General features: G+C 44.5%; 1 protein-coding gene across 3 annotated transcripts in view; it reads right to left on the bottom strand.

The window, feature by feature from the left end:
* Nucleotides 1-18,737, bottom strand: part of ZNF638 (zinc finger protein 638) — a 68,779-nt gene that overhangs the window by 41,418 nt on the left and 8,624 nt on the right. For all 3 annotated transcript variants that reach the window (XR_008466692.1, XM_054203456.1, XM_054203455.1), the window contains exon 2: nt 3,237-4,854. Coding sequence is in view for 2 of the 3 variants with exons in the window: in XM_054203456.1 (XP_054059431.1) it covers nt 3,237-4,854 (1,618 nt within the window). In the remaining variant the exon portion in view is untranslated. The remainder of the gene's footprint in view (nt 1-3,236; nt 4,855-18,737) is intronic.

Below are 18,737 nucleotides of genomic sequence, written 5' to 3' on the forward strand. Positions count from 1 at the left end.
ACCACCTCCTGCTGAAGATCCAGCGAACAGCTCTGATAGGAAAAATTGCTGAAGAGAGTCTTTCCAAAGTCTACTGCATGAAACAGCCGAAGTATCCTTCACATTCAGCCCTGGACTGTAGGCATTTTATCATGCTGCTGCCATGTTATCACTGCACATGAGGATTAGCCACATACCTTACAAAAAAGTTTCAAAGCTTAAAAAAAAATGTATATATTTTTCATGGACAGATCTACAATAGCTATGCCATGCAGATGGACGATATTTTAAGTTTTGACTTCCGAACAGTGTATTAGCAAAAAAAAAAAAAAAACCACCACCTTCAAATATATATAAAATAGCTCTGTAGAAGAGGCGTTCAGGATTCTTTTCAGATTACAGAAGAACTAGAAAATACATTTATTTGCTTAGCTGTATGGAACTCAGAACTCTGTATTTTGGTATCCTTGGACATCCCAAGGCCATCTTCAGCTTTCATTTCATCCCACCTCATTAATTAAGCAAGTTAGATACTTAAGAAGACAGACCAATGGGGAAAACTGATTGGATGTTTAAGGGAACAGCAAAATGATTTTTTTACTCCAAGCAAAAACTCAGACAACGTTTCACTGAGTTTATGAGAGAGCAAAGCTGAAAGAACAAGGGGGTACAGTTCAGATGATGCAAATATGAAGCTTTAGCCACTAACAGTTACTGTAGTTTCAGTGGCAGACTGACTCTCGAGGAGCAAGAGCTGGATCTCACATCCAGCCATAATCCTGACATTTTAATAAACTAATGCCAGGTAACACACTTGAATTCTCTTCTGATAGGCAATGCAGCTTCTGCTTCAACCTTGGCAAGAAAATTAATCCTAGATGAGTTTGTACTTCAGTACAAGACTGGATTAAAAGAATCTATGGAAAAAAAAAACAGCTCATCGCCATGATAATCTTAACTTGAAATCCATCATTTTAACACCACTGAAACTTGTTTTTTTAGATATCCAGTATCTTCAAGCACTGGAGAAAGAGAAGGTTTTCCTCATTCGGTATCTTTCATCATCTTCATCCATTCTTCTTTCACGTTATCCACTCTGCTTGCCTACTTTCTTTTCAATTTGCCACATTACAAAGACATCTGTTTATAACACAGCATTCTTAAACTGCTTGTTACAACTTGGTACTACACACCAGGAATCATCATGTCTAATCATTTTGACCTAAAAACAGCTCTGAAGATCCAGTTCATCTACAGGTGTGCTGGGGAGACTAAAGGTCCATCTAGCTTACCTTGCACTTCTTCTCCCATGGAATGCAACAGGGGATGGCTAGGGAGGTAAATAAGGAGGCAGAGCCACCTCCAGCCATCTGCTCATCATGGACTTCTTGAGCCATCAGAGGGTCTTTGCATAGCCACCACATTATTTTCTTCCAGGAGCTTGTTCAGTTATTTTTCAACTAAGATTTCACAACATTGTGGCAAACAGTATCTACGCTCTGTGTGAAACAACCATTTCCTAGAGCAAGTCATACCACACATGACTATCAGTTTCTACTGTATCATTTCCCCATCACTTCTCTTTGAGTTTGAGGGTGCCGTTTCATATGCTTCCTCTTTAACACTTAGCACAGCTTTAAAGACTAAAAAACTGAATGTCTTGGTCATCTTTAACCATGCAGCTGAGACAAAAATGAAAACTTTATTTGTAAAACCGAACTGTGAAATTGAAAGTAAGAGGAATTCTTCAGAATTCACAAATACACAAGACTGACATTTCTTAACATAAACTTTTATTTTTTGCAGTAAAAAAACCAAACTAACTCTTTTGGTTACTTTGCAACACCCTTGTCTAAACATGGCTTGCCCCATGAGGTCTCAAAAAAGCCTGAATTGTCTATACAGCAGCAGGTGTTCATGAAGAAAAAAAAAACTATTCAGAATAAGGTTAATATATGCCAGAGCTCTAGATGCAGCCATGAGAGGGAGAAAACGTTGTGTAGTTGCAGTCAGATCAGAATGTCTGTAGAACATATGCTACACCATAGTCCCTTTAGGGCAAGAAGTTATAACCTTTAATCTCCCCAGAAAACTTCATAGCTAATTTGTCAAGAAGTATTTTTAGTAAAAGCATTTGCTTAATTTTAGAAAGCAACAGTAAGCAAGCAGCTGAATAATTCACATTTCAACAGATCTCATTTTTCCAAAGTGCTCTGTCCATTTATTAACACAAACCCAGATTTGTTGCCCTGTTCAATTTTACACGTTTTTATTTTAAATCAAGCTTCCCTTTAAGTTTTCAAGTCTGCCCAAACAGCTGCACTTCTCCCTGGCTTTCAGTGCTTCAGTGTAAAAGAACTTGAAAATTTATTTTTATTCTGAAGCCCCTAAATGCAGCTGTCACCATCCTAACTATTCATTTGCTTTTTTAATACACAGCATAAATAGGGCCAAGCAATCTCACATGATTTTGCCAAATTGCAAAAAAGCACCCCCCCCACAGGCTTTCCACAGGTTTGTTGAAGACTATTTAAAATTTAAACACATGAAACTAATAATGAATTATTCAATTTTTTTAAGTTATGTTCTCCTGTATTTTTGACGTGTCAAGCCTAGGCCTTTCATGAGAAATCCACAGCTTTCAGAACGCTTTTCTCTCTCCCAGTATTTACCAGTTCCTTCCTTCCCTCAAGAGCTGAAACTGTTACGTGCTTCATAGCTGAAAGCTCAGTCAGATGAATGAAAGCATTTTGTTTTGTCTTCAGTCTCTGGAATAGTCAGTGTCACACAAACCACATTTGGAAGATTAAATTTTTGCAGATAAATAGGCTGCTTTGTTTTAATGCAGACTTTGCACGAAGGGGGCTGAATACATGAACGTCTCATCTACCCTACCGAGATTCAGCATACAATTTTTGCACACATTTTAGTCACTCAGATGATGTTAGTATTTTACTCCACTGATAAAGGGTTTGTCATTTGAAACCCACTGTACAAGACGTAAATAATTGTTAATTAAAAAAAAAAATCAATGTGTATGGCAACTTTGAAACGCATTTGCAACAGAACACACTGTGCAGCAGTTACAATGATTTGCTAGCACTGTTTCTAGCATTCTGAAATTTGCATGTAAGCACTCAAATTGTCGAACAGCATCACAATTCATTTAATGCACAGTAAAAAATTAGTTCATAAAACAGTGCAACAGGTAAGATGCCGAGTACAAGTTTATGCAATAATCTTTGAAAGACACTCACCTTCATACGAGTGCATTCAATGTTACACAGAGAACACATATGTGGAAATATTCTTGGAGATGTAGCATAGTAGTCATTCATCATTGACGGAGTGGGCAATCTTTTTATCTTCTGGGCATCGGACTGTAGAAATGCGGGAAGCCACGATGCTTTCACAATACCAAAAGGAGATCTAACTGGCCCCTCAGCCTGTGTCTGTACGGGCTTCTGTCCTGCTCCTGAGCCACTCTGGGCATTAGACTGGCTTGTCCCAGATTCATGCTGAATTCGGTCCTGCTGACTTAGAACTGCAATAAGTTCAGCTGAAAAGGGTGGGTGGGTCATTGGTGGCATTATGTGCTGTGTCACAGACTGCTGGACAAGAGGCGGCATGACAGGTGGCATCAGGGGCTGTGACAAGGGTGGCATTATAGGTGGCATCATGGGTAGCATGACAGGCGGTATTGCAGGCTGGGAAACAGATTTCACCACAGGGAGTCCAGGGGGTGTTGCACACAATCCAGACACCTTTCCTGGAGTCTCAGTTGGAAAAAATGATCGAGTATTTGATGAATCATTCTGGAACCCTGTCGGTTTTATTAAGTCTTCAACTGGAAACACTGGATTACAGGTCACACTAGATGGTGGGACACTCATTGACATATTCTGTTCTCGTTGGAAGTCTTCCCTGTTCTCTCCACTCGATGCTTCAGGATTATAGACACGTGCTTCGAGAGGTTCTTCAGTCAGCACTTCAGGATTATAAGCACGCACTTCAAGAGGATCTTCGGTGTAACCGTATTTGCTTGCGTGCCCATAATCAATCACTTTACTCTTGACTGCTGCACCACTCGTACCACCAACCGTTTCTTCTGCTCTGCTCTGAGACTGTAAACTAGGTAAAGAATGACCCATTTTACGAATCCGTATTTCTCTCAAGATTAGTGGCATGTTTTCAGGTGTCAATTGATCATCTGGATAGCGACTGAGTTCCTCCAAATCTTCATTAGACAGCCCGAAACTCGCTAAAATACTGGAAGCGCTTTCTGGCGTGTAGCGGTTCTGGGCATTTGAATTCTGCTCTGTGATCCGTGTTGAGGTAGATGGCTTTTGCCCATTTGTCCCAGCAGAGCGTTGGCTATTATCCCAGTGATTTGCACGAGGCTCTCCCTTCTGCTCCTGGTGTATGTTTGACTTTGCTTTTACCTGCCTCGGATCAGCCCTGTGCAGAGTTACCCGAACGTTTATCCTCTGTGAACCCGTCCACTGAAATGTTTCCTGTCCCGAAAATCTTTGTGATGTTCCTTGAGGTGTTCCAGGTGCAGGCTTTCTCTGAAGACCTGCTGCACCTCCGCCCCTAAAGGATCCTGGAGGCTTTGTGCCAGATGGATTAGGTCCTCTCGGCCTCTGAGGTAAAGTTCCTCTAGGGCTAAACATGGCGCTTTTCAGAAATGCTTGATTTAACCAAGCATAAGGAGGTGCAGAACTGTTGGTAGCAACTGAGGTCAATTGCTGAAGAGCCAACTGTGTCTTAATTTGTGCAAGCTGTAAAGGAGGAGGGCCCAACAGAAGTGGGCTTGCAATGCCAAGGTTCAAGGAATTCACAAGTGGTGCGAAACTTTCCAAGAATAACACAAAGCTGAAAGTTAAAAGACAAGTATTAGATAATTTTATCTTTTCACCTACTTTACACAGTGGATTCTATAACCGGTGAGAAAAACAACTGAAGTCACAAAACAGTATTTTGATGACAGTTTAAATGGTACTTTTGAATTTGAAATTCTGTTGAACAAAAACATTTTCTTTCACTGCATAAAATCTTAATATGCAGTGAATAGGTAACAGAAAATTAAGTAAGTGAGCTTTACCCAACAAGTTCAATGTCACAGACCTACTGATGACACGTTTTCAAGAGCATTTTCTAAAACTTGGTATTTCAGTTTGTAATGACAACATAGTTTGGACTTATTTACAATTAGAGTTATTTTATGAGCAATAAGCCAAAGTATTAAAACCCTCTCCAAATGTTTATGAGGTATGAATTGTAAGTGAAACCATTACGTAGAGAATTCAAAACAATTACAACTTGGATGTCAAGTCACTGTGGAACTGATCTGAAGACAGCAAAACAGTTTTCAGAAGGGTCACACCCATGACCACTCTCATGGGTGAACTACTATACCCTGAAAGTATTCAAAGGGTGTGACAATACTTGAATTCCGTGGTTCGAAAATTTCTATTTCCCAGATGTTAAGGGCAAGATCTTATATTGAAACAACTTTAAACAGAAAGGTGTAAAATCATACAGAAACTGAAGCAATCTACATACAAGCATAAAAAAAAAACCACAATGGCAATGGAAACTGTGATTCTTTATTTCAGCTGAAACCATCGAGAACTCAATCCTGCAAGGTAGTAAAAGAATGTACAAATACAGGTAGAATAAGACAAAGTGATGTTCACGGTAACAAAAAATGAAATACCACAGACTTTTGGAAATGTATTCTTGTAGCATACTCAAAGCAAAGTGCTTCATCTGCCCAGCTCTGTCTGCACTCCAGTACCACAGAATCAGCACAGACAGAAGAATCCCAAGAAGTCCTCACTCCACCCCTTGTCAGTCTGTCATCTCCCAAAACTGGATAACCTGCTGCTTTCATTCTTCTTGCAGCAATACATTAGGTTTGAATGAGTTTTACTAGCAGATTTTCACTAAGCATAACTATAATAGGCCTTGCAGACATTCCTAGTTGTTTCTGAACTTGTATGCTGCATTTCTGCAGCGTTGAGGTTCTTGTCTCACCAACACCATCACAGATTTTGTTTTCAAATCTCACTTAATTTGACTCCAAATAAAGCTTTTCAAGTAAATGGAGGTGCCTCTCTCATGTTTGTCATCTGTAAGGACTGAAGTTCCGAAGCTTGAGAACAACTCAAAAAAATGCAGCTATAGCTTGAGAGAGGTGAACCCTGTACAAGCTGCAGGAGACTCAGATTTTACAGTTGAATTCCTGTAACTTGTTACTATCTGTATGTTAAGCATTCTTTTTAAATTCTATTAGCAATTATTTAACAAAGTACAAACTGAAGTCAGGCCAAGAAGAAACAGTAGCTACAGAAACATTAATCCTATCTCTTCTCCATTACAAAAACAAAGGAAGCCATAATAAAGAAAAGATTCCCACCAGACAACCATCCCAGAACTCTGGCCTCTCATCCAGGACTCCTTACTCAATACCCCTGCTCCCTCTAACAAATTAAATCATATTTAAATGGTAACTGCGTGTTAGGCCAAGTTCGTTGAAGATAGTTTCAAAACAGACTATTAAGCAAATAGACACAAAGTAATCTCTTGCCTTCCAGTTTTGTTGTTCTCTGGAACTCTCATCACTGCAAGGCAAAAGAAAACCTCTCAGCACATGAATTTGGAAAGTAGCTGGAAAGAGAACAGTATCAAAGCCACCCATGACAAGAACAAGTATGAATACATTAGTAGAGCACGTTTTAAAAATAAACATGCTGGTTTGCAAACTGAACATTAATTCAGTGGATTGTGAATCTCCCAGGATATCTATTCAAGAGCAAACCAGAACTTCAACAGGAAGAATTTTTAGCACTCAATTAGAGATTTCCAGGCAGTGCAGACCCCTCAATCACCAGTGCACTGTGATCAGGTATGCCTCCACACCAGTATCTGCCACAACTACCACAAGTCACACGCCTCTACAAACCTCTTGTCAGAGCTGACACACCATCAGCCTAGTCAGAGATGGTGATCCGGGAATCAGCAGGTAGAAAAAGCCAATCAGCATATTGCACCGTGAGTCCAGTATCAGAATGCCACAATGGGATGTCTTCTGTTCTATGACAATTTTTAAAGCTATCACTCCAGTAAACTCCTAAGGTACACAGTCATGTTCAACAGGGAATATGGGTATATACTCACTTTATGCCAAAGTGCACTACTGGAATAAACTATTTATAAGCAAAACAATTAAATTTCTTTTGCTTTTTAGTGAACATTCTAAACTAAAATTGAGGATAACTTTTTCCTCCACTTTGTTTTAGCAACAGTACTCCAAAATGAGGAAAAAACACCTTCCATTCTGAATACTAAAAATATAAAAATAGCCTTACTGAAGCAGAACAGAGGTCCAATATCCTGTGTTCAATAGTAACCAATACTTGATGCTAGAGACCATGCCTATAACTTAATGTACTTTCTCCGAAGTCCTGAAACCGTCTTCAGTTAACAGACTAAAGGTTGTAATGTCATTTTACCATGAACATGTGTTAATTAAGCAAAATAGTCAAACAGAGACTTTTCTCAGAATCAACAAGCAAAATGCTGCAATCTGCTCAGGACATGGTAATACTGGGCCTGCTAACTTACCTTCCAAAAATGTCAAAAAAACAAACAGCCTCAGAATTGGATGCTCCTTAACAAACAGCTTTTTTGTTAGGGCACTTTCTCGGTCACTGTGGTGTTGGAAGACACACACCAAGAACAGTCTCTTCAGGTAAGCAGAGGAGACATGGCACTAGCATTTAAAACTACCTTACTGAGTCAGGAAAATAAGAGAACAGATACTAAGAAATTCTCAAACTAAAACTACTAGGTTCTCCATCAATATTAATAACTTCAGAAATACAAAAGACAGTTTTGTTACTTCTGTGATCAAAAGGCTAGTTCATGAAAGAATTCAAAACAGAAGTAGAAAGTAGCCTTAAAGACAAGGTTTTAAAAGACATCCATATTTGTGCTGTACAACCCTTAATGACTCTGAAACCTATCTGCAGTAAACCATTGAGGACTTTACTCAGACCCACAATAATGCAAATACTTTTGAGCACATCTAAGACATTAGTTTCCTCACCACCTGGCCCTATCTACATCTGAAGTCGTAGGAAATAAGAGGCAAAACATTTAAACTGCATTCCTCCCCGTAGAAGGTATACACTCAAATTCTCTTCTGCCATCCAGTGAAGTGTTGTACAGCAGCAAGTGTGCAATGAAGCCTTAATCAGCTGAGTCTCATGACTGACCTTTTCAAAAGAAATGCTGGAAATGACAGTTGAAAGATAAAGTGATGCCAAGGTTAAGCTAACAATGGTCTGGACATTTAAGGCTAGATTCTCACCTTCCTCTTCAAAAGCAGCTTTGTTTGGAGTTTGTCTGTGATCCTCTAGACTGCTTTTTCTGGTGCAGTGACATCCTGGCTACTCTTATAGCAGTGACTATGCACCTCACTGATGCTTTATCGTAAGTGAATGAAAAAACAGAATTCCCCAAAGACCATTGTGCTTACCTGACTCCTGGAAAATTTAGTCCTTGAAACTTAAAATTTCAGAGTATCACAGAAAAGCCAAATTATACCCTTCTTGCTTTTTGTTCAACTTCATCAGTCCATTTTGCCAAGCTTCCCAATACAGATGGATAAATAAAAGGTTCTGGCTACTTGCTTAAACACTGGAGAGCCTTAACAGCTACATTTGTTAATATGGTGATACAGAATGATCTTGCACCTTCCTGGGTTCGAGGATACAGCTAGAATAAGCTTTTACCCTCTCTCCCTATAAACTTCCTCCCTTCCCAGAGGTCCAGCTGGTTGTGTTTCAAGGATCCAGGGTCAAATTCTGGTGCAGCCCAGCTGCATAACCTTGGCCGGGTTGCTGAGATAACTAGTAGAGTTGTAGGAAAGAGTTCTGATAAAGTCTGTAGTGAGAGTTAAAAAAAGGCAGGGAGGCAGGATTACAGGCAAGACGGACAGGTGCCATTTGCAGCTGAAGGATTCAATAGGAGAGACATCAACCGAGAATCTTAAAAAAAAATCCTAAAGAAAAAAAATAGGGAGGCAGTGTTGATGGATGGATGACATCAGTAGATGACAGCAACCTAACAGCACTGAGGAACCCTTCAGGTAGCAGGCAAGGCCTTCTCTTACCGATGCCCATCTAGTCAGCAAATACCCTTTGGTTGTCCTGCTGGGAGCAGTGGGCATGTTAACGCTTAAACTAGCAGTCTGTTAAATTTTACCAGCCTCCATGCATGTTAAACAATAAATAATTGTTTTGCATTTTTAAACTCTTTAGCCTGCTTACAGAGTCTCCTTGTGCAAGGCTAAAGCTAACTAACTGAAGTGACCCAGAGACGGATGTTCACAAAGCTGACAATTCACTAAACCAATCTGAAGGCAAGCCAATAAAAATATGCAGAAAACTCCTGTCTCATACAGGTACAGCACATAACAGTCAAAAGCAGTGGGTACTACCCGATTTGAAGCAAATATGAGAAGTCCCGCAAGTGGAGAAAGAGAAATGCAGCACTGACCAGCAATACCGCTGAGTTCAAGCTCTTGGTGTTGAAGACAAGAAAAAGAAATGGTACCTACATGTTGAAGCTGTACTGTTTCAGTGGTCAGCTGTCTATCAACAACAGAAACACCTTTAAGTCAGCTGTGCAATATAAAAATCAATCACAAATAAAACAGGAGGCTTAAGTTAGAGGTTTAGCAATAAGACCCCACAAGAATGTGGAAGCCGCTTTCTCTAGTCAAAAGAGAAGGCTTCACCTGAAGACAGTCTTGCACAGTCATTGAAAAGAATAATTTTCTGCTGATTTGTCTCTATAAATGGTATTGAATTTTCTGGATATGTGCTAATTGCAGAGCAGTCAAGTAAAGACCGCATTTCAATATAATGACACTTTGGGAACCCAGGCATGCTGCAGAGACGGATACTATAGGTAATCAAACATTCATCCACAGCCAACATTTTCAGGCCACAAAGATGGCAAGCCCGGAAACCTGACAGCCATGTGACTTTAAACATGCAGAAGGCTGAGGCCAGCAGCCAAGCACACACAGAGCCACTCACTCACACACCCCCTCCCCAGCGGGACAGGGAGAGGAAAAGTGATAAAGCTCAGGGGATAAGATAGAGATGGTATGAAAAGTGAAATGGGGGGAGCCAAGCAAAGGCTATCACTCACAACCTCCTGCAGACGGACCAGTGCCCAGCCGGGCTCCAAGCAACAGCCACCTTGGAAGCTACAACCCTATTCTTTCTTCCTCCACCCCATTTATATGGCTGAGCATGACATTACACGGTATGGAACATCCCTTACGCCAGGTTGGGTCGGCTGTCCCAGCTGCGGCCCCTCCCAGCCTCTTGCCCACCCCAGCCTACTCTCAAGGGTGCAGAGGGGCAGATGAGGAAAAAGAAGAAGCCTGGACACTGTGCAAGCACTGGCCAGCGGCCAGAACACCAGTGACCAACACTTGTTTAGTGAAGACAGTTAGCTCCTCCCTAGCCAGAGCCAGTACAAAATTATAACTACTTCACACAATCTGAATGTGAAGCATAAGGCAAGGGTTAGCAGCAAGGCACCAACACAAGAAAAACAAACTAAAGCAAGTCATGCCCAGAACACCCTGATCTCCTTGAAAGTCCAGCTCAGTAGGACATTAAGCATTAAACAAACTGCATTTAAACCAGACCCCTCCATCCCTGCTGATCCAACTACACTGAAACAAGAAACACCAATTCCAGACCCCACATATGAGAAATTCAAGTTTGATGTAAGTCAGACTTCTTCCCTAGAAAGATCAAATCAACTACACACATTATAACAGCCTGGAAAAAAAAAAAATCAAACCAGATGTTTTGTTCCTTGCTTTTCTTCAAACCTACAAAAGCTTCTTAAACAGTCTACTTCCATTTAAAACAAATACAATTTTATTACGTGCATCCTATTACATGCCCTATCAATACCAAACAAGCACCTCCCAAAATGCAAAATCAACTAACAGAACAAATTCAAGAACAGGACTGCAGAAATCTGAAGTACCAACTTGTAATTCACTTCTGCCTCTATATTTTCCTCTTTGGCAGTATTGGAAAAAAATGATTTTTTCCCCACACTCCTAGGGCTGGAGCAGGCCAGTGTTAAAAGACAGTTAACTAACACATCTACCACTGTCTGGCTACAAAAGCGACTATTGAATGCTCACCCTCCTTGCAGTCAGTAATACTTGTTCTTGCTGCCCAGGCTGAATTCAGTGACAGAGAACAACTGCACCATTTCCTACCTTCAAAACTACACAGACACCGCAAAACAGGTCACTCGGAGCGCTCCAATTCAAAGCAACTGCCTTTGAGTTCTGCCCCACTGCTAACTCTAGTGAAAATTGGAATTGAGCTCTATGTATGTGAGTATATGAACCCATTACATAACCTGATGCACAAAATGAGCAACGCTGAGACAAATGTAAAATTAATGTTGTTAAGCATTAGTAAGACGCTGACAGGAACCACTACTATCTATCTCAAATATGAAAGCACCTAGAAAAAAATACCAGAAGCTAAAGTTTCCTAAATGTAAACAAAATACAATATATACTTATGCAGTGGGCTGACCCCAGCCAGAGGCCAAGCACTCACTCAGTCACTTGCTCACTCCCACCACCTCCCCACCCTAGCCAGACAGGAAGAGCAAAAGCCATGGATTAAAATAAATACATCTAACAGGTCTTTAAATGCCCTACCCCCCAGAAGCAGGGGGGAAACAACCATGAGCAAAGTGAAGGCAGTCTCTCACCTCCTCCCACCGCCAGATGGATGCTCAGCCAGGCTCAAAAAAACACAGGACCTTGGAAGTCAAAACCACCCTTTTTTCCTTCTTCTACCCCAGTTTTTATTGCCAAGCAAGACGTTACACAGTATGGAACAGCTCTTTGGCCAGTCTGGGTTGGCTGGCCCAGCTGTGTCCCCTCCCAGCCTCTTGCCCACACCCAGCCTGCTCGCTTGGAGAAGGGGAGGTGGGGAAGAAAGCCTTGATGCTGTGCAAGCACTGCCCAGCAATAGCCGAAACACTGGTGCCTACCTACACCGGTCCAAAACACAGGACCACACTCCATCACAGCCGGAGACAGTAACAATTCACTGAAATATTTCCAAACCCTGGAGGTGGTCTCAGGTCTCCCCAGGGCTTTTCTGCCCAAGGCTCCCAGGGAGGCTGCGGTGCAGAGCACACTCCTCGCAGCTGGTCCTGTCTGGCCTGGCCCAAGGGCAACCGCATCGACTATCTCCTGTTCGAAGGCCTGCCACAAGGCTCCACTCAAAATAGTTCTTCTTTCGGGTTACTCAACAGAGAGAACATGCAAGCTGACTGCAACCCAGTGCACACAGTCTCCAGAAACCCACGACGCCTAGGAAAGCTGCCAGGTTTTTTTTGTTAGCTGGTGGGGACGTGGCTGTTATATTATTGACCATATCCACAGGGATGTGATGATGTCCACCTCTCCACTTCAGCCCCAAGAACCAGACCTCTTTTGCAGGTCCCTTGTCTCACTTTATTTTGCAGCAAAACCAGCCTTCAGAAAGATACGGATTATTCATTCCCCTTCTCAAACATTTCCTCCGCTGTGTTGCCCAACACAATGATGTTGTCAGTGTACAGCGAATGTGCAGGGGCTTCGCCCTGTTCCAGTGCTGCCTGTATCAGTCCATGGCAAAAGGCAGGGCTGTGCTTCCACCCTGGGTTAGTCAGCTCCTGGTGCACGGACACCCCTCCATATGAAACCAGCCTGTGGCCTGCACTCTGCTGCCCAAGGCATGGGGCACACAGAGGCAGCACTGGTTGTACCACATCTCCTGGCTGCTGGCTGCTTCAGGCTCCCACTCATGCTATAGTACACCATGTCCCGCACAGCAGCATGACCTCCTTCAGACCATGGCAGTCCACCTTCAGCCTCCACCCTCCATCAGACTTTGGCACTGCCATATGGGACTACTACAAGGTGAAGTCACCCCCAAAATCGAGACAGGTTCCGCCCCTATACCCTGTATTGGGGTACACAGTGCAGTCCACCAGAGCCTTGTGCTCCCATGGGTCCAATGTGCCAGGCCATCAAATCCACACCATCCAGTCGAGCCCATTATCCCTTTCCTCTGTCTGGTCAGAGACAAAGCCACCTTATTCCTGGTCAGAGCACTCATTATCTGACTCCAGACACAGCACATCAGACGTCCCTTCATCAATATCAGGAGGAGGAGAGGCACCCTCAGTCCTTCTGCTGCATCTGGGGAATTGCTTGACATCAAGCAGAAGAGCAATCCTCCTAGACAGACACTTTTCAGCTGTTTTCCCCCACAATTCACAAACACAGCATCTAGGTCTGAGATGGCACGCCATCCCACTACTATGCGTGCTCATCACGGTCACAGAGGGAATAAGCAGGTGGCACCTGGCATGTGCCTGTGGGTCCCTTTCCTCTGAGCTGGGAAAGGCTGACTCTGCGTGGCATCCTTCACAACTGAGACTCCAGCCTGTAGGCGTGAGGAGGAAGAGATTCTCTTTGAACGACTGTAGCTGGTGGGACAGTTTCTCCACAGCCGGTGCCTTCATATCTCTGGCTAGTCCACCATCACCCAGGTGCTGCTGTATGACACCAGCGTGTCCAAAAGTAACCTCTGACACGTAGCCCTGTGCACTGGACGTCATTCGGATCTCTGGGACCTGGCTGCTGTCCATGTCACTGCAGATCATCTTCACCACTTCCCACAGATAACAGACAAGGTGGTCCACTTGCCTCTGTCGTCTACTAGATCATCCCTGACAGATACCCCACCTTCAACAGGAGATGCCTGCACTGAGCTCTGGTTTAGCCCCAGTGTCCATCTGTATACCCTCAGATCCAGTGACGCTCCAGCTCCTTTGAGAGCGCTGAACACAGGCCTGATCCCAACACAGCACTAGAAGCCGCTCTCTCTTTTTCACATACACGAGGCATCCCTCCTTCGGGTGGTCTTCCATTTCAGCAGGATTATATGCCTGTTCAGGCAAAAAATCCCAGGCCATCAAGAGGTGAAAATGGCTCTAGGCACCTGCCCAAATTCTCCCACACCCCATGCCACCCAGGAGCCAGCTGCTGTAGGGCACGTTCCCGTCTGCCATTCCCAGCCATGTGGTTACTGGTGGATCCACCAAGATCTGAATTGGGATCAGTGGATTCAGAGTCTGATGAGGTGGTAGCACGTGCAGGGCACTGGTGGTAGTATAATCGTTATCATTACAAATAACAGTCAAAACCAAGTTCACAGTACACACCACTACGAATGTTTCGATTATGTTCCAGAAACCAAGATGCCCTTGCAACAAGGTCAGCAGGATCTGTTCCAGAGGAGGAGGAAGGTGTAATTGACGCTTTTCTCCAGGGGATGGTTCCGGAGTACCAGGATGAGAGTAACACAGAGGCCAAATACCAGACCACAGTCAAAGCACTGCTTTTATCATAGGTTTCCCAGGCAAAACAAAACAACAGAGCAAAGGCTGAAAGCTGCTGTTTCAAAGCCCTACAGCTAAACAGCAATAAATTCAGTCTAGCACAAACCAATCAAATTTGGTTTTATATCTCGATCTCCCTCACGCCCCTCACTGAGCTCCGAAAAAGACTGCGGTGTGTCAATGCCAGTCAGCAGCCAAAGACCCACAGAGCCACTCACTCACCCTTACTGCCCACCCCAGCAGGTCTGGGGAGAAAAGGAAGCACAAAAGTGAGAAAACTCATCGGTTAAGACAAAGACAATCTAACAGGTAAGAAGGGTGGGGGGGAGGGATCAAGCACAGCAAAGGCAATTATTACTCACCGCCTCCCACAGACAGACCAGTGCCCAGCCAGGCTCCAAGCAATGGCCACCTTGGAAGCCAAAAACCACCCTTTTGTTCTTCTTCTACCCCTGTTTTTACTGCTGAGCAGGACATTACGTGGTATGGCATATCTCTTTAGCCAACCCAGGTCAGAGCTGTGTACCGTTACAACCTCTTGCCTACTCTCAGGGGTGGCAAGAGGGAAAGCCTTGACACTGTGCAAGCATCCTTCAGCAAAGACAAAACACTGGTGGTGTGACCAACACTGGTTTAGCCACAAATCCAAAACACAGCTCACAGGCTGCAGTAAAAACAGTTAACTCCATCCCAGACAGAGCCAGTACCGCTCAGTAACATAATTCACTCACGTATTCCAAAATGACTCCATTCCATTCCAGTGTTCATGGGCTTCAGTGCATCAAGTTTATATACAAACACACACACACAAAGAATCAGCACAAGTCTTTCAGCAAGTAATTCTTAAAATATGACCAAAAAGGGCATTTCAGCACCTTCATGGAATATTAGCAGCAGAAATCTACTGGCCTTTTTCCATTTTCACTTTTCATGTAAAACTTTAGAGCTGTACAAATCCAGCATGCTGTTTAATAAGTACATTTACATTCGTGCAACAGCTCTGAGGTACAAGGAGCTCTGCACACCTGATGTGGAGATGTGCCCAAGAGCATAGCAGACAAAGAGTAAATACTAATAATCCTGCCTAAAACTTACTAAATAAACATAAACTCCATTCAGAATACTTAACTTGATGTCAAACAAATAAGAAAAAAAATGTATTTACTTTCAAATGAGAAACGCCGAAAAAAAAAGGTCTCAATGTTCTTCCTCTTTCATAAATTGAAGAGCTCCTTCTTTGGTAAGGACTAACACGAACACAGTTGAGCTTCCACTGAGCTCAAGCCCCAAAACCAAAGTGCAAGATACTTGGGAAACAGAATGGAAGAAAAGGAAACCAGTGGTATAGCAGGGAGCAGCAAGTTTTGTAACCACTTGAAGCCCCACCCTTGGATAAACAGCAGGCATTTGTATCAGTTGTCACAGAAGCTGGAGAAGAGATCAGTCTAGTCCCTTATGTCCTCCACCCTTCAAGCCAGCATGATTGTTCTGTTAGTTCTGGCAGATGATTTGTATTTTTTTTAAAGCAGAAAAAACTGCAATTAAAGATACTTTTCGTCCTTGAGGAGTGACTTGTCAATAGGGAAAATAATTACCTCAGATTTACATCCACCCCCTTGAAGACCTCACAACATAGTTAGAATTTAATATTCTAAATGACTAGTGAATAATCACATAGCAGACAGAAGAGCTTAACCCAAAACTGAACACATGTTCAACATCAGCTCTGGGCTGTAAACCAGGATGCATGATTGTCGGTGGTTGTTTTTTTTTTTTTAAACACAATACATTTTAATCAGTTATTTACATACTTTTAAAAAAATTATATAGAAAAATAAATTTTAAGAAATTAACAACCTATATTACATTACTGTATTAAAATAATTGTAAGTGAGCAAAAATACTAAAGCAGTATGTGTCTAAGTGTCAAAAAAAGGTCAAATCTCCAAATGAATAAGGTTCCTGCATAGGGGATTATGCTATGGCACAAAAACGCTTTGCCTTGGGCAAAAAGAATTTTTGTTGTTTTGGTTATTTTGACCAATTCAGATCAACTACTATTTTATTCAAAGTCAAGAAGCCAAGCGCATAAGGAAGAAACGGGAAAGCTGCCTTTCTACCCCCAATCGAGAATTATAAGGTACCAGAAGACATCTACATTCTGAGCTCTCGAAGGATACAGTGATGAAAACCAACCTCTCCAGTTAACCAGAATGAACATTACTTCATTCAACGGCCAGTTTTAAAGCCAAAACCACTATTCCCAAACTGCCAGATAGCTTTATTTCAAGGTAATGTGCTAAATTAGTGGATTCGATTAAAGGTCTGCGCTTTCACTGAAACACAGCTGGACACAGACACAACATAGGTAAGAATCAGAAAGCAAATGGTGCATTTCCCTCACTTAACAAACATGTAAAAGCTGAGATTGAATAAGCACACACCGTACTATCAAACTTGTTAAATCAACATGCGCGCTGCCAGCGTGCCAAGGCTCCGGCTGCAATGCAGATAAGCGTTCTACTGCGATTCACAAGCGCATGTTTGCTCACCTGCCCTTCGCGCTGCAAGAAACTACAACCAGAGGCCGGGTGGCTGGGGCAGGGCATACCCCCGTGTGCCTACAGCGCCTGGCAGGGGAAGGGGGGAGACGCTCCGTGCCCACCGCCCCTGCGGTACACAACGCTGCTGCCGTCGCCGCGCTGAACCCCCCTCGGCAGCAAAATAAAGCAACGAAGGGGCGGCAGCCGCTCGCCCAAACGCGCTGCAGCGCCTAGATCCTGCCGCAGCACCCCGTTATCAACCGGCTGCGCGGAGGCGCTTCGCAGCAGCCAAGGAAAAAAGGCGGCGAGGCCGCTACACCGCGCTGCTCCCCGGCGCTGCTCCCCAGCCCCGCCGCGGTCCGGGGGTCCGGTGGGCGAGCGGTGCTAGGCCTAAAGAGGGGTCGTCGTAGCGGCTGACGGAGGGCGCCATACCCATGGCCTACAGCAGGAGCCCCAGCCGCCCCCACCCGCCGCCATTTTGTGCGTCCCCTCAGCCCCCGCTGCGCCACACAGGGGCGGGGGGCGGCCGGCGCCGAGCTCCTACCTCCGGCGTGGCGCAGCCGCACCGCGCTCTTCACAGCCACCCTTCGCACCGCTTCCTCTGCCGCTTCTCCCCGCCGCCGCTCCGTCGCGCCGAGCCGAGCGGAGCCAGGCTTCGAGCGGGCCGGGCACCACCGCGGCGGCCACGGAGATGCAGCCCCGAGCAGGGAGACAATAGGCACTGCGGCTGCGCGCGGAGGGGAGGGGCGGAGCGCGACCGGCGGCGCGGAGGGCGCATGCGCAGAAGACGCCGAGCCACTGCGCAGGCGCACTGGGCCCCGCGAGGTCGGCCGCCTCGGTGTGGGCACGGCTCCCGCAGTACGCATGCGCAGTCGCCCTGCCTGCCCTCGGGCGTGCAACTGCGCATGCGCTGCCTGGGGCCACCCGCCCTTGCCGCAGAGCATGCTGGGAGATCGCCCCTATATAATTGCTGCCGCCGCCGTCGTTCCCTCACGGCAGCGGGGGCGGCTGGGCTTTCTTTTGTGGGTGTGCTTGCACCGCCTGTCTTGAGGCATCGTTGTTTCCTTCTACTTCTCATAGGCCTGCTGTTGTTCTCTTTGTTGCACCCTCTGTGTCTCTCATCAGCCTTTGTCACAGAATCATTTAGGTTGGAAAGGACCCTTGGGATCATCGAGTCCAACCATCATCTCCACTTTACAAAGTTCTCCCTTACACCATATCCCCTAACACCACGTCTAAACGAGTCTTAAACACATCCAGGGATGGTTACTCCACCACCTCCCTGGGCAGCCTATTCCAGTGTCTAGCTACTCACTCTGTGAAGAATTTTTTCCTAATGTCCAGCCTAAACCTACCCTGCTGCAGCTTGAACTCATTCCCTCTTGTTCTGTTGCTAATTACCTGTGAGAAGAGACCAGCACCAACCTCTCTACAATGTCCTTTCAAGTAGCTGTAGAGAGTGATGAGGTCTCCCCTCAGCCTCCTCTTCCTCAAACTAAACAGTCCCAGCTCCTTCAATCGTTCCTCATAAGATTTATTCTCCAGGCCCTCATTGCCTTCCTCTCCTTGTTCTTCTGCTGAAGGTCCAGTGTCTGCGGTGGGCCCGCGCCGTGGCTGCTAGGCTGTGCTTTGTCCCAAAGCTGGCACTGCTGCAGCTGGTGTGCAGCGAGGGCACCTGCCCTTCCTACCTTG

Source organism: Rissa tridactyla, chromosome 5 (genome assembly GCF_028500815.1).
Source record: "Rissa tridactyla isolate bRisTri1 chromosome 5, bRisTri1.patW.cur.20221130, whole genome shotgun sequence".
Lineage (NCBI taxonomy): Eukaryota > Metazoa > Chordata > Aves > Charadriiformes > Laridae > Rissa > Rissa tridactyla.